Genomic DNA, 16982 nt, shown 5'->3' on the forward strand with positions numbered 1-16982 from the left:
CTCCCCTGCCCTGGAACCACCGTGCTCGTTGCCCTCGTGAGAAACAAATTCAATGTCCATTCTAAGTTATAGGTTGCCAAAAAAAACTTGAAGTGTCCACGGAGAGGTCTGGCTGCCAGTCCATTAATTTCCGATAATTTTCAAACACGTACACATACAATCCAAAAACATACACGTTATTAAATATGCCATTTATATAGGCCAAAGATTCTTGAATATACAGTAAAACCCCTTATTTGCACTTTTCAAGGAACCCCAAGGAAAAAGTGTAAATTGCGGGAAAGTGTAAATTGTGGGAAAGCACTTTTATTGGCAGTTAATGCTAAATTTTAGCTTAAAAAAATGTATCAGCATTTACTGGTGCTACAAGACAAACAATAGTTGTTTACAACACATTTAGGGCACTGCAAAAATATAATTTTCTTAAATATAAAAAACAATGCAACATAAAGCCTACATTAAATTTTCTCTAGTACAGTTTTATAGGTACATACTAGTATAAATTCAACACTTTTTAAAGAAATCTGAAATTTTTGTTTGACTTCTTTTGTTCAGTTTGTATGGTCTGAATTTCTTTTTCCAAGGAATGAAGTGCATCAACTGCATTTTCACTGTTTGGTGCACTGAGAATATAATTCCTTAGAGTCTGTAGGGCTTGAAGTGCATCGATCGTCGTCGGTATGGGAGTTTCCACTTCCGAATCATCATCTTCACTACTTTCTTGTTTTTCTGCCAGATGACTATCAACAATGTCCTCCACAGTCTGGACTTCACAAGTTACAACATTATCATCCAGTTGTACATAGTCAGTGAAGTCTCCATTTTGTGAAAGTTGCAGATATTCTTCTTTCACTTTATCTGCTCCAGGCAAGTTTTCACTGGATCCAGCACTCTGTCCACTGTCAACAAAGAAACCAGCTTTCTGGAAACAGTTGGTTATAGTTTCTGGTGTAACTACCTTCCATGCTCTTTCTGCGAAATGTAGTGCAGTTAGTAGATTTATTTTCATTTGTGTTGGGTCCTTGCCATTGTCCAGCATGGCAACTGCTCTGGATACAATGCATTTGCGGTAATAGCACTTGAAAGAGTTGATGATGCCCAGATCTAGGGGCTGGGGTGTGCTTGTGCAATTCGCAGGGAAATACACAATCTTCACATTCCTCAGCTCTATGTTTATTTTGTGGGCAGGGCACTGATCAATGAATAGCAAGACATTTCGGTTACGCAGCGCCATTTTTCTGTCAAAAGCTTGGATCTGTTGCTGAAAAAGAGACCCTGTCATCCAGGATTTATTGTTTGCTTCATACAAAGTTGGCAAAGTTTTAATGTTTTTAAAACAACGTGGTTTTTTTGATTTGCCGATTACAAACAACGGAAATTTTTCAGAACCATCAGCATTTGTAAGTAAGAGAATGGTAATGCGATTTTTGCTCAGCTTGCCACCATGGCATTTTTCCCCTTTAAAGCATAATGTTTTATTAGGCAATACACAGTAAAACAAACCTGTCTCATCAGCATTGAAAACATCTTTAGCTGAGTACCCCTCCAACTGTTCCTTGAGCGACGTGTTTTTCCAAACATCAGCAGTTTCCTCGTCCACACTCTTGCTTTCACCACACACAACCTTATAAACAACATTATGGCGTTGGCGAAATCTGTCTATCCATCCATTAGAAGCTGAAAAATCATCAATTCCAAGCCTCAAAGCAATGACTTTTGCTTTCTCGCGTAGTACGTTGCCATTGATTGGAAGATTTGAAGAGCGAGCACAAATGAACCACTCATACAACAAACTTTCAAGTTCTTTAAATGTAGAGTCTTTCACGTACTTGCGCTTCTTCGCACTAGGCCCGCATTGGGCAGCATTTGCTTCAATAGAACACCTATTTTTAATTATTGTGTTTAAAGTACTAACAGGAATATTCAGTTCCTTGGCCAAAACCACTCGGGTACCCACATGCTTGTCAAACTTCTCAATAATTTTAATTTTATCTTCAATAGATAAAGTATTTCGTGGAACTTTATACCTATCCATCTTCAATCAAAATCTTGCCATAAATAATATTGTGAACGATAAAAAAACACGTGCTAACCAAAACGGACGTTGACTAATGTAAACAATGAAAGCCATCATAGATATGTACTGTACATAATGCAGCACTACTAAATATACGTACTGTGTATGAGCGCTTTCCGGTAGTATCGATAGCTCAGCGCTTCGGACTATGCTCTGCTACGAGAGTGCTCTATGACACCATAAATAAAACCGTTTGTGGTTCTGCTACGAAAGTTCTCTATGGCAGCAAAGATTAAAACGTTAGTAGAGGAGAGGCACCATAGAACTTGTCGATACATCAAAACGAAAGGTTACAGACAATAGGCGAACTACTTCAAACTTTTCACATCTATGACTAACGTGACTAGTATTTACATTTTTACCATGTTTTGAAACGTACATTCCGGGTTTTTTGGTTACGTAGCAGTGTAATTTCAGGGAAAATGCAACATGAAAGTTAATGTACAATAAAACGGACCTACATAAAATGACGTTATTTGCGGGAAAACGTAAATAACGAGAACGTAAATACGAGGTTTTACTATATGAATATCTTGAATATACAAAGTCCCAATACAATGGTATCTTCATAGTCATAGTCATAACATTGGTTTCTTCAGCGCTGAAGATAATTCTTGAATTTAGCGGGACGTCCCAGGAAAGTTCACGTTCAATTGATTCGAGCACCAGAGTTCGAGAGTCGACAGCCGATGCGCCTCCAGGCACAGCATGCGTCAGGCGTCCCTAACCCAGCGTGCAGACGGGCGCCTGGCTGACTCGGCTCTTCACCTCGCACCCCTGTCGAGCGAGTTGCATGCTCACAGGGGCGAGGGCTTCTTTTGCGACTCGTTCACGGCCAGTGTCGCGGCTCCAGACGAGCGGGATGAGGTTTGCACACCAGCACGTCAGCACGTCGGCACGCCAGCACGCCAGCGTCGCAGAGTCGACGGCAGCTCGCTCAGCCAGCACAGCCTCGAGAGTACCGCGGTGACTCAAAGAAGGCTCCTCAGGGCGGGCCCCTGCCCTGAGAGGCAGCGTATGGCCGCACTGCGACATGTGTACGCGGTGTTCCAGATGGCTCAGGCGGCAGAAAAGGCGGGCGGCGGCGTAGACGTAACGGCGAACGAGCGGGCATCAGCAAACACGGCGGTGCGGGCAGGCAGAGGAGCGTCAGGTCCTCAGCGGTGCGCATCCTCTTGTGGGCGTGGCGTACTCGACGAGGAAGGGGGGAGGGGGAAACGATAACCAAACAAGCTGAAAACAAAAAAAAACAAAGCCAGACGCGCACGCCTAACAACTTCAGGCCATCAAGGCTACACATTAAATTTCTTTAATTGCCCAACATGGGCCTTTCTGAATTTCTTAGAGCCCGCAACAAAACAGTGTTGTCACATAAGAATCTATTTATTACGTACGGACCAACGTACGGAGGGATTAATTTAGAATTTATGTTATCAGCCAACTTAGGCAGCAAAAAATTCTTAACTAACACAAGGTCTCCAATTACATAACCGTGAGGTCTCCGGGAAGCGTTATACAAATTAGCCACAGCTTGGCGGGCCTTCGTGAGGTTGCACGCCACACTATCAAGCACGGCCTCCAGTGACTCGTCATCAGAGGTAGATTCCAGAGGCGGCAGTCCCCACAGGTTAAGGAGGAGGTGGGTCAACTCTCTACCAAGGAATGGGATCGAAGGAGGGAATCGAGTAGCGGAATGAACAGCTGAATTAAGCCCTACTTTAATAAAATCCAGATCACTATCCCATAGCGACTGATCATCCCTGTAGAAAGCTGTGAGAATACCCTTAAGCACTTTGTTTACGCGCTCAGATTGATTGCCCTGGGGACAGTAAGGACTGCTGTAAATAGGCTTAATGGCCCATTGAAAACACGTCTTTAAACTGTACTGAACGGAAATAGCGTGCGTTATCACACGTTATCATGGCAGGCGCACCAAAAAATTTCCACACCTGGTCTCGCTAGGCTCTGACAATACTAACGGCTTTCATGTTCTTTAAGGGAATGAGTAACACAAATTTAGAAAAAATGTCCAAAATGACCAAAATACAACTATTACCTTTTTTAGAACGTGTAAGTGGACCGAAAATGTCTATGTGAAGCACATGCCAGGGGGCAACAGGAGCATCAGCGCAATACAAGCAGACTTTGGCACACTGCGGGGGCTTCGAGACTTGACAATCTCGACAAGATCCCACGTGTTTTTGAACATCAGCTCGCAATTCAGGCCTAGCTAAGTGCGCGCTAATTCGACGAAAAGTCTTGTCGATGCCCAAGTACGCACCCAACAAGGAGTCATGAAAGTATTTCAATACCATGAGGCTAAGGGAGGCGGGAACAACAGCCTTCTTTTGCCTACCGGATGTCCCGGTATAATACATTATACCCTGTTCCTCAATGTAAGGCATGGCTTTACCGGCAATCAAATCCTTACGGATTTGAACACACAATGGATCCTCCTGCTGACATTGCTGAATGCTGAGAAATGACTCGGGAAAAAACTTTACAAACGGCGGCACAAATCGGCTTTGATTCAGCCGCAGACGAAACATGAGTGTCAAACTCATCCGGGGAAAACATTCGCGAAAGCGCATCAGCCACTACATTGTCACTACCCTTAATGTGATGTAATTTAAATTTCAAGCGAGACAGCCGCAACACCCAGCGCCCGAGCTTACCAAGCTGGTTCGGATGGTTAAAGAGCCAGCTGAGCGTGATTGTCTGTGAATAAATCAAATTCATGACAATCAAGATAAGACGCAAACTTCTCAACGCCAAATAAGCACGCTAAGGCTTCCTTCTCGTATGTACCCAGACATCGTTCCCCGTCAGTGAGTGTTCTACTGGCATAGGCGATAGGGCGTAACCTATCGTTTTCAATATGCCCAAGGACGGCACCTACCGCGATGCTTGATACATCTACCTGGAGTGCGAACCTGCGTTGAAAATCAGGTAGATCTAGACAGGGGGAGAAGACACCAAAGCCTTAAGGCTGTCAAAGGCTTTCCGTTGAGCGTCGCCCCACTCGAAAACAACAATCTTTTTACGCAGCTTATTCAGCGGGCTACAAACCGCCGCGTAATCGGGAATGAAACGAGCGTAATATCCCGTCATGCCAAGAAATCTTTGAACTCCTCGTACGTTCTTAGGAGGAGGGAAATTTACAATATGGGAAACTTTATCGGAATCCATGATCAATTTACCTTTAGAAATGATGTAACCTAAAAATTTCACGTAATCTTTACCCAAGTGAATTTTATCGGGATTTACCATTATATTAGCGGCTCTGAGGCGGTCAAACACTTGACACAAATGTGGTTTATGCTGTTCCAGATTAGCACTGTAGACGATAATATCGTCAATGTAATTAAATACTGATTTGTATTTCAAGTCACCTAGAATGTGATCTAGCACTCGGCTCATCGCCTGGCTACCAAAAGACACACCCATAGGCACTCGATTGAATTGAAATTGCCCCCAAGGGGTAGAAAATGCAGTATATTTGCGACAGTCCGGATGCAAGAGACACTGGTGGAAACTAGCATTTAAATCAATGACGGAAAATATGGCGGCATTCCCTAGATGTTGGAGGGCGCGCTCTACGGTTGGCAACTCGTAGCCGTCCTCCTTTATCTTATCATTAAGTTCCTTATAGTTATGAACCAGCCTAAATTCACCAGCCTCCTTCTTAGGGACTAAAAAGGACGGTGAACTAAAATCGGAAACAGAGGGAGCAATAACTCCTGCATCTAAGAGACGATCGATGATATTTTTCAACTTTTGTAATTTAGGCGGTGAAATTTTATGTCCCTTTGCCCTGACGGGAGTCGTGTCCTTAAGATAAAATTTGTAGGGCATGACATCACACCTGCCTATCCGGCTGGTAATTACGTCAGAATACATATTCATGACGTCAGCTATAACCGCGTCCCTATTGATGACGTCAGAATTGTCGGCGCACGACATGACAATAGGAGTGGAGTCCTGATGAATGAGTTTGATTTTCTTTGAAGGATGAAAACCGAATACTATTTCCCGATTAGCGACGTCTAACAAACATCGCGTTTTCCCCAGAAAATCTAATCCTAGAATGAGCGGGTGACATAACCCGGAAACAACATTAAATCGCCAATTCCACGAGAAACCCGCGATTTTTAAGTAAAGTTCAACTTCTACGTCTGACGTAACAATCATGCCGTTGGCGACACAAATTTTTACGTCAGAGCCGGTACTAACACGGCTTAACAAATGCGGAGATTTGATGCAACATGCATCAAACAATTCAGAACTAATTAATGATCGGGTAGCACCAGAATTTTTTAGGGCCGGAACAATTTCGCCAAACAGACAAACGTGTACAAAATTATTGTACAAAAGATGAGCGGCTTTCCTCAAGTGACGACCGTGGCGACCACTCGCACGCCCGGTCAAGGCCCGTTTCCCAGACATTGATTTCTGTAATGCCCTGTGCGTTTACAACGGTAACATTTTCGCTGTTCGCGGTTCACAGCGGGCTGCGTGCACTCAGACACCGCGTGGCCGAATGTACAGCAGTTGGCACACCTGGGACGATTAGAGAATGGGCCGGACACATTAGCCGACTCTGTGCGTCTGCCGGCGGCCTGACTCGCCGCGGCAGAGGGATCACTAACACTAGCCGCGCACTCAACGTGTCGCGTTGCGCGCACGGCGCGAGCGGGTTCAGAACTGACATGCGAAGCGGACTGAAAATTAGAAGATTTAATTTTAGAAGTCGAAGCAATGCTACCTGGCGTAGGCATGGAAGGAAAATCCTCCTGATACTTCTTAATAGCCAATAATCTATTCTCCACGTCTGAGCTCCACTTGCGGAGAGCACTCAGACTGGAAGGAGGGCTTAGCATAGCGCTATACTGTAACACGAGCGGTGACATGTTGCCTACAATAGCCTGAGTTAATTCAGCCTCAGAGGGAGATTCAATTCCAGGACCTCGGCATAGGCCACAACGGAATTAATGAACTGTAATAAGGGCTCATCAGGCTTCTGAAACCTGAATACTAGCTCACGTTTACACGTTTCCAAAACACGTGGCGGACAGGCGAACTGTAACACAGACGTCTTGAACTGCGGGAATGTTAAATTCCGGCTTATGGCGTCAGTGAGCAGTGGCAAAAATGCCGCGCCACAGAGGCTTAAGAGAGCTTTCAAAAGCTCCGCCCCACAGACTAGTTTCAACCCAGCTAAGCGAGCAGCCGCAATCAAAAATCTAGAACCGCACGCGGTTCACAACAGTCTAGACGAGGGAGAAGTTTCAAATTTGCAAAGAAAACCTTTTCATTAAATCTAGAATTAGACACAGCAGGATATGCGGGGGTGGGGACTTGCCGAGACGGTACCTCTTCTGACGATTCCCAGGCGCGTCGCACGTGCTAAACAAGCAACCCACGAAGGGTAGCCACAGTTGCGTCATCCTCGAACGGAACAGCTTCCTCAGTTAGGACCTGGATTAGGTCGTCTCTCTGTAAACAGTATATCCACCCGGTTGCCGGAGTCCCCATGGTGCATGAAAAAAAAGAACAAATACACGTTAAACACAATCCTCAGCAGAGTGACGCAGTTGTAATGCCTACAGGCATTATTGTTAAAAATTGTTGTTGTGTTACAAATACCCGTTCGCAATCCTTGCCATGCTATGGCGTTCCACCCCGTCCTTATGCCTGTAGGCATTACAATATAATAATGTTAAAACAGCTCAATAAGGTTAAGGTTTGTTTGGAAGAAGAATGTGCAGAATGATTTCAGGCATTTAAGCTAAAACAAATATACAAATATAATATTTACTGTTATAATATGTGTTTTAAATGTCTCAGGTTAATATTTTAGTAATGCCATAGAAGTATAACTCTTACTTGTGCAAACTTATAGTTTTAACTGTTAAGTGAATTTTACACAAGATGGTTATTATTTTATTAAAATTATTTGTAGAAAATCAGGTCCAAAGTCAGGGTTTCTAATAGTTTAACATTTCCAGTTGTTTCATGCTGCTATTAGAAATGAGCAGTATTTACAATAACCACTATATACAACGGGTATGAAACAATGTTTCGTTACGTTGCTAGGGCTCTAATAACTGGTTATCGAAGAAAGAGAATCTAATTCTCATCTGTGCTGTAGCACACATCGCTCGATCTAGCAAGCAAATAGAATAATGTAACTTCAACTCGTGTGCTGCCGCTAGGTATCGCGATATGTGCATTTCATTAGCGAAGGACCAGTACTTTGCTATCGATTGTATCGATTCTCAAACAGCAACATCTATTTTCTGAACGAAGCTATCTATGCCGTGCTTTTCCTTCACACAGTTATCGGTTGTAAAATAATAGTTTTGCAGTTGACATTTATAAGTTTTTCAAGTAATTAAGCAGTTTTTAAGTTCTTCACATTGTGACAAATCTTCAAATGTAACATTTTAAACGTAAACAGTCCTGTGCTCTCTATCAACATTTTAATAACTATTTCTCAGTTATTTGACAGCTATCAAGAAGTGGCAGTTTTTCATTATTTGTAATGGTTCTTTTTAACAGATTAACAGTTTAAAGTTGTTTCATGTGTGCGTCAATAGGTTATAGCACCTCCACATTAAAGTTAAAAGCGGAAAATGTCATTCATTCAGTCAGTAGAAATTTCTTCGTAATTACGCAAATAAATAAGGTACTCTGAACAAATTATATATAATTACATCTGCAGCCGCAACAGAATATTCTTTTTTTTTTTAATGAAAAAAAAGAAAAGAAAAAATTCTGTTTTGGTATTAAAATTATGCCATAAATTTGATAAGTGTAAAAAATTTTTGTCGCTCTTTGCTAGTGGAATAGTGAATGACTGAAAACAGACCTTCATGCCCAATAACTGATAACATCAACCATCTAAATAACAAGTTATTCATTCAAAATCCACTGGACTCAATCGACAAACAACAATATCAAGAAGAACCCTAAAAGTTTTTGGAGATATGTTAAAATAATGAAAGATGGTTATTATGAATAACTTTCTCTTAAAGTAAATGGGGATATATCAAATGATCCGAATGTGGTAACGAATGTGTTTGCTCAGTATTTCTCTAGTGTATATGTAACCCCAAATACTTCTCCCCCAATAACTACATCGGTCATGTCTGTTGAGACTATAGCTGTGCCTAAAATTTCTGAAAGTCTAATACTTTGGGCAATTAAGGACTTAAAATCAACTAAATCCACTGGTCCTGATGGCATTCCCAATTTTATTCTTAAAGACTGTGCCCATCTTTTAGTACCCCTACTTTATCACATTTTTAACACCAGTCTGAAAACGAATATATTTCCCAATAATTGGAAAATAGCAAAAATGATTCCTATTCATAAAAATGGTTCAAAATTAGACGTCTCAAACTACAGGCCAATATCATTACTTAACGGGTTCTCCAAAATTTTTGAAAAAATTATAGCTAAATTTTTAAATTTTCAACTTAGTAATACTCTCACCAATAATCAACATGGTTTCAGGTCTGGTATGTCTACTACCACTAATCTTCTTACCTTTCTTAATCCTGTATATAATATAGTTACAAATAGGGGTCAGGCCGATGCCTGTTACTTCGATTTGGCCAAAGCCTTTGATACTGTAAACCATTCCTTACTTCTTATTAAATTATCCCATTTTGGTCTCTGTGGAAACTATATCAATTGGTTCTCAAGCTACCTATCCAACAGAAGTTTTTTTGTATCGATCAACAATCATAGATCTTCTCAGTATAATGAATGTTCTGGTGTTCCCCAGGGAGGTACTCTTTCACCTCTTCTCTTTAATATATTTATTAATGACATTACACAAGTACTTTCCTACTCTACTGGCATTCTTTTTGCTGATGACCTAAAAATTTATAAAATTATTTATTCCTTAGAGGATTGTGAATTATTACAAGAAGATATTATTAAAGTTAATAATTGGTGTCTAAGAAACTTGGTCAAACTCAACAAAGATAAAACCAAGGTTATATCTTTCACTAGGAAATACCACCCGATTAAATATTCATACAAATTAGCGAATTCTATCATCTCTCAAGCCCACTACACAAAGGATCTCGGTATCATCCTTGATTCAAAACTATATTTCCATAAACATGTAGATTACATATATTCCTATGCACGAAGAACTCTAGCGCTTATAAAATTTATTACTTCGTATGCAACCAACTCAGACTCACTTATCTCTCTTTACATGGCACTTATAAGATCAAAATTAGAATATGGCTCTGTTATCTGGAATGGTATCAACTTAACAGATACTGAAAAAATCGAAAGTATTCAAAATAAAGTTATAGATTTAATTATTACAAGGAATCTCCCACGCCCCATTTGGACACCTCTGGTAGACCGTAGGGCCTATCTTGATGCTCTTTTTGTTCATAACTGTTACATTCATAAATTCAGATGCCCTTATCTTCTTGAAAATACTGCCTTAAGAATTCCTCAATTCAATTCCCGCTTACGCTCTACTCTGTGTACTCTTATTACTAATAATGATATTATTTATAGACTTATAACAAATTACAATAATATATATTTGAATTCCAACAGTGTTTAATTATATATATTCTGATTTATGTCTGTCATAGCTATATTATTTTTCCTTCAATATCTCTTAACATTTAATAATTTGATTTTACCTGTATTAATTATGTTTGTATTTGTTTTTTATTTTTGTTAATGACCTAGTTGTTGTTGTTCTTATTCTATATATCTTTGTTTGTCTTGTTTATGTATTTGTGTTTCTGTGTTATAAGCTTTTTTTTTTTTTTTGTGTTTTCTGTATTTTGTATTTTAGTTTTTTTTTTTTCGTGCCCACCATAAAAGTGTTTCAGCTGTCGGTGGGCATGTCACAAATACAAATAAATAAATAAATAAATAAATAAATAAAAAACCATAACTGCCATAAGTGGTATTCGAAAATAACCATTTCACTCATTCCTAGCCACTATGTGTGTAAAGTATGTTTATGATGCGCAGCCAGAAATTTTGTTATTTGAAAAGTGAATATTTAATTTATCACAATTGGCATTATTTTAAAGAATTTCACATTGAAATTTGTGCCAGAGTTTCATATTATAAGTTTGTTTGCAACATGAACAACATGAGAACACGTGAGTCAGCTTGTTACCGAGGTCAGATGTTTACATGCGTTGCCCGAGCTGAACACAGGGTGATATATCGTCCGCAAGTGAAAGCAAAGTGGATAGCGCTGTGCCACACAAGAGGCGCTGCCCTCCCTGTAGAGGCGGTGGTAGAGGGAGCCGTGTCTGATTGGTCGGAGAGTGCTGGTTGGTCGCAGGGTTCGCCCAGCTGCCACAAGAGGCGCTGCCCTCCCTGTGGAGGCGGTGGTAGAGGGAGCCGTGTCTGGTTGGTCGCAGGGTTCGCCCAGCTGCCACAAGAGGCGCTGCCCTCCCTGGAGCGGCACTCGAAGCTGGTGCTGTGGCTGGGGGGTGACGCGGCCGGCTGGGACGCAGCACGGACCTTCGCGAGGAAGCTGGGAGAGCGTCGCTGCCACCTGGTGCGTCCCACGGTGGGCCGCCTGTCTCCCCACGAGGCGGTGCGGGCCGGCCTGGAGCCCCGGGACATCGTGCTGAGCGCCAGACCCGTGCTGCACCAGGCCATCACCACCTTCAGCAGCCTGCGCGAGGACGTGCTGTCGGAGCTGCACAACATCGACAAGGTACAGTGTGCTTCCTCACACATGTCCTAGTTTTACAACCTTATATTATTACAGTTTAATTTAGACTATTTACAACAAATGATACATCAAATTGACTGTAAACTAACCTAGTTAATCTTACAAATGTTCATTATATTCACCTTTAGTTATACGGCACACATCCAACCTAAAGTCCAATCGTTTCCACACTTTTGTTAAAACGTTGGAGAAATAGAAGGGATGGCCACTTCAGTTCTGTGCCTGAACTCTGGCAAAACATTAGGTAGCAGCAGAATGTAGACACTATCGTTTATAAAGCCCCAAAGGAAAAAAAAATTGCATGGCATTATGTCAGGAGAACATGGAGGCCAGCAAAAAAGAGCTCTGTCTTCTCGACCATTATGACCAATCCAACGGTCAAGGACTTCGATGTTCAGCCACTCTCGTACAAAGAGATTCTAATGGGGAAGGGGTCCATGCTGTTTCCAATTAAAGTTTACAAATTCATCCTCTACTAATTGGGGAAATAGCTATTCGCAGTATTTGTGCATGTCCTTATCTAAAAATGTTTGAGTTACTCTTTAATTGTGACCTTGAACCAACACACTGCAATGCTTACAGTTGATACTGTTAAATTTTATAACTGGGACATTATTTTATGGACACACTTTATTTCAGTACTTTGCAAAAGTTATAATACTATAATTTTTTTTTTTTTTTTTTTGGATGTATTAGTTTGGTTTACTGTGAAAATCTATTCTTAGTTATAATTAAATTGGCTTTTAAAATTTCCATACCTCCTTTAATTTATTCTAATACAGTGGATAATACTTTTTATTATAATTTTACTTGTCAGCTAAAGAAAAGTAAATGCTGAATTAATTATTTTATATATTTTCTATTATGCAAATATACAGAGGCTGGAGGCGTGTATAATTTATTATATAAGATTTTACTGTCTATTTGTTTAATCATCACCTTTTATAAAGATTTCACCATCTTTAGAGGACCATCTTACTCTTATTAGGGAGATGCTCAATGTACAGGGAACTTGAATTAAGAGCTACATTTAAACCTCGTCTATCCAGAATTACTGTAACCAAAGACAATCCATACAATCGAAAATCCCGATAATCCGTATTATGTTGGTGATAAGCAAAACAAAATCCTTAAATAAGCACACTTACTGTTCATTACAATAAAAACTAAGTTTTGTAAATATAATACCTAGTATACAGGCCCTGTATTCTTTACAGGACTTAAAAAAAATATAAAAGTAACTTTTTGCATCATTTCTAAACAGATAATTCATCCACTTCTTTTTCAAACATGTGTGGCATTTGAATGAAGCAGAGTGATGGGAATGCTTTATCATCCTGGAGTGGTGTTGGACTGACGCTAGTGCGCTTTCTTAAACTCATCAAAAAGCATTTTATTACCACAATTCTACCATCTATGAAGGAACTGTACATTGAATCTAACTAAAACGTGAGTATTTGGTGTACCTACAGTTATGATCTTTCTAATGTAGTTAAAAATAAAATTTATGTAAGCATTAAATAAAATGTCAACAAATCTGATTCGGATTATCGGGAGAACCAGATCGATGGCCGGATAAACGAGGTTTCACTGTATACCCTGGAAAATGGTTTTCTTTACTTATCTTTTTTAAACTGCATTACAATAATTTAAACAGTTCAGAAAAAGTTATACTAATAATTATTTCTTTGTTTCTAGGATTTTTTATATATAAAAAAAAATATTCTTTTCAAACTTTTGTGCACTTGTTTACTGTAGATTATTTACAAAATTTTGAATTATTCTAAAAGAGGGGCAAAACAAAACAAATAAAGTTAAACATTTGTTAATCTTTCTTGTAATGTACTCAAGGAGATTTAGAAAGGTTATCATATGTTTGGTTGGAAGTAATGCTGGGTGGGTACAAGCAGTTATCCAGATTGTAGTGGCACAGGTGGACCCAAGAGCCAGTGGGGACGGTGGGACCCACTCCTCAACGAACCAAGTAGAGTTAACCATAACAAGTATAAAGGCAGGCAACTCATAGCACGGAAGAAAAATTTCTAGGCGTCAGTTTATGAAGAATAACTTTCACTTTCCAATACTGTGATTTGGCATGTAATCTCACCATGATGACTAAAAGATGCCAGTCTTGCTGAAAAGCAGAAATGAAGCAAGAATACTACCTTACTCTAATGAAGAAAAAAGAAGACAATATAGCACCATCCAGTATGGCTGCTGCAATGTCACATTGGCAGAAATTATTTGTGCCTTGTTGTAGTCTGCAGGGGAAATGTTTTGGAAATTTTCTAAATTTTTCTAGTTGGGCTGTAACTGAGAACTACAAACTTAATTTCGTAGGAATACTTTTTGTTTATACATTTTTTTAATTTTTGTAATTTTTCACTTAATATTTCTTAAATTTTGGTTAAATATAAAGTTTTTTCAATATAATTATGGTTTCGAAACAAGGACTCTTAAGTCTAGGACATAAGAAATATTTTTATTTCAAATTGAATTTATTTATATTTTTTTAATTCTCTCTTTTTTAGTTTATAAGTGAAAAAAGTACCGTATATACTCGTGTATAGCGCGCCCTTTTTTCCCCTCAAGTAAAGGAAAAAAATAAGGATGCGCTCTATACACGGAAAAAAAAAGTTTGGTGGGAAGGCGGGGAGGAGTGGAAGTCATTAACTGCCGGGTGACGGGTGACGTTTCTGGCCAGCCCCCACACATACGCACAGCACAAGCAACAAGGCCTCTGTTTCTCACACTCACACACACACACACACACGCACGCACACACACGCGCGCACACACACACTCTTGTTTATTTTTAGACCCCCCTTTACAGAAAGCCAGCTCAGAAGCTAGTAAAAAAAGAGAGAGAGAGATTGTTGTCACCAGTTCCCCCCCCCCCCCCCCCTTTGCCCAATTTCTTCGCTTCCTCCATTCCTCGTCCCAGCAGCGACAGGTGAGTCATCTAGTCCTCCGCGCCAGCTTAGCAACGTAGCGCGGCACGCCTCCCTCCCTCCCTCCAACGTACCAGTTGTGACGATAGAGCGCTTCATTATCTTCCGTCTACACAGTAGAGTTTAAATATTTTCCTGACGCATCACCACACATCAATTTAAATAATCAGGTACCACAAAATGTTAGTAAAATTTATTTATGGGGAAAAAAAATTTCAATTTTTTTTTCTTTGGAATTTGTTGCAAAAATCGTGGTGCGCGCTATACACGAGGGCGCGCTATACACGAGTAAATACGGTAATAAGGATGTCAAATTTTATCCGGGGTTGAGGTTACGGTCTCTGGAATCCAAAATGGCAGGTCCCTTGCTCTGGCCCTGGAACTGTTCTCCAGCCTGGAGCCCGTGCCAGACTCCAAACCTGCACTACTGTTAACATATTTACTTGCATAGTTTTACTGCTGCAAAATCTCTCCATTAGACTCGTCTGAAATTCATGCAACTTTACTATCCTTAGATTAATAATGTATACCTTGTATGAATGTCGTGCTTGACTGCTGTTTTTTTATTACATTTAAGAGGTTAAAAAATGTTTAGAAGTTGGCAATTTATATTTTAACATTATAGTTAGTAAAAACAGAAATTAACCAATTTTTTTATTGGTTTTGTTTAGTTTCATGACAGTGGAGTCAGGAAACAATTCTGTGATTTTTGTGTTCCACATTTCAAATGTAGTTGAGTGATGTGAATTTTGTAGCTAAGTAGAAATATTTTGTAGGTGGCAGGTGTAAAGTGGAAGCGGTTCCAAGCACTGAACCGCATCCTGAAAGGACACCGACGAGGGGAACTGACCGTGTTGACAGGACCCACCGGAAGTGGCAAGACGACGCTCGTAAGCGAATTGTCTCTGGACCTGGCGTGCCAGGGCGTCAACACGCTGTGGGCGAGCTTCGAGATCCGCAACACGCGGCTGGCACGCACCATGCTGCAGCAGCTGGCCGGCAAGCCGCTCGACAAGTACGTGCTCCTTGCAGCCTAGACACGCTACGTACACAACCTAGCAGCAGCTGTTCTCCTTGCAGCATGTTTGCTTTCTGGTTTCCACACCTCCGGGATAATACACCATGCTGCAGCAGCTGTTGGCTTGGTTGTTTACAGGTACAACATGTGTCTTTTCTTGCTTTCACACGACTGGATTATACAGTTGTTGATGTATGAGCCAAGACAAGCAACTCATGTATGGCACTATCTCATTGTATCCATCAGTGGAATATAGAGTTCATAAGATTACCTAGTTAATAGTTATAGGAAAACAGAAAAAGTAAAGGCAGTATCAATTTTTTTAACAAACATTAGCGGTATAGCCACAGTGATAAATTAAATTATGTTGGTTTGCTATATAGGTTGCTATATTGGTTGTCTGTATCTAGTGGAACAATATTACTTAGGCTAGGTAACCAAATGAGAAAGTTATTATTTTTAATTTACCTTGCCTCTAAATTTGTACCAATTGAGTATTTATATTAATTTTATTCTGAATAGATGTAAAGATTCAGCTTTTACAATGTTAGAAAGGAAAGGCTGGTCACAAGGTTACATCATGGAATGCGAACTGACATCTGAAACACACTATCGACTCTGCACCAGGACGGCAGGAGCCGGCCCAGTGAGCCCCGAGCTCACTCAAACAAACTTCGGCCTCCCTCCTACTTTCCAGGAGGTTTTGGTGCAGCCGGCCCGAGATTTCTCAATCAGGGTACAAACAAGCTGAGTGGACCCCACGTAGCTTGCGCCCCGAGGGACAGTGCCCCACACTTCGCCACAGAGCGACCCAGAGACGACCGGGCTCACGCCACACACTGGTACGTGCGACGCCAGCACAACCACCGCCCGGTCAACACATACACCCGTCACCGAGTTGCACCACAGTGCGACGGTGGCAACCCACACGCGGCCTGCACCAAGAAACACAGAAATTTAAAGACGGCCATGCCGAAAAATTCTAGAACGCGACAATATCATGAAAAACACTTTATTACTAAATCAGTACAATACCATCAGAAAATGTTTAATATATATCACCGCAGTTTGAGATGCAAGGTGTATAGATGAGGTGTGGGCGGGGGGGTACGGAGCGTGCGCTGTGCTCTCGCAGGGACTTGGACTAACTGGAGGTGTGGGCGGGGGGAAGAGCTCCCTGTGTGGTACGGAGCG

The 16982-nt window shown here is 40.8% G+C and overlaps 1 protein-coding gene across 1 annotated transcript in view; it reads left to right on the plus strand.

Moving 5' to 3' along the window:
• Positions 1-16982, plus strand: part of LOC134534399 (uncharacterized) — a 90282-nt gene that overhangs the window by 39838 nt on the left and 33462 nt on the right. The window contains exons 19-20 of the mRNA XM_063372864.1: positions 11500-11801; positions 15547-15785. Of these exons, the coding sequence (XP_063228934.1) occupies positions 11500-11801; positions 15547-15785 (541 nt within the window). The remainder of the gene's footprint in view (positions 1-11499; positions 11802-15546; positions 15786-16982) is intronic.

Source organism: Bacillus rossius, chromosome 7, assembly GCF_032445375.1.
Source record: "Bacillus rossius redtenbacheri isolate Brsri chromosome 7, Brsri_v3, whole genome shotgun sequence".
NCBI classification, from domain to species: Eukaryota; Metazoa; Arthropoda; class Insecta; order Phasmatodea; family Bacillidae; genus Bacillus; species Bacillus rossius.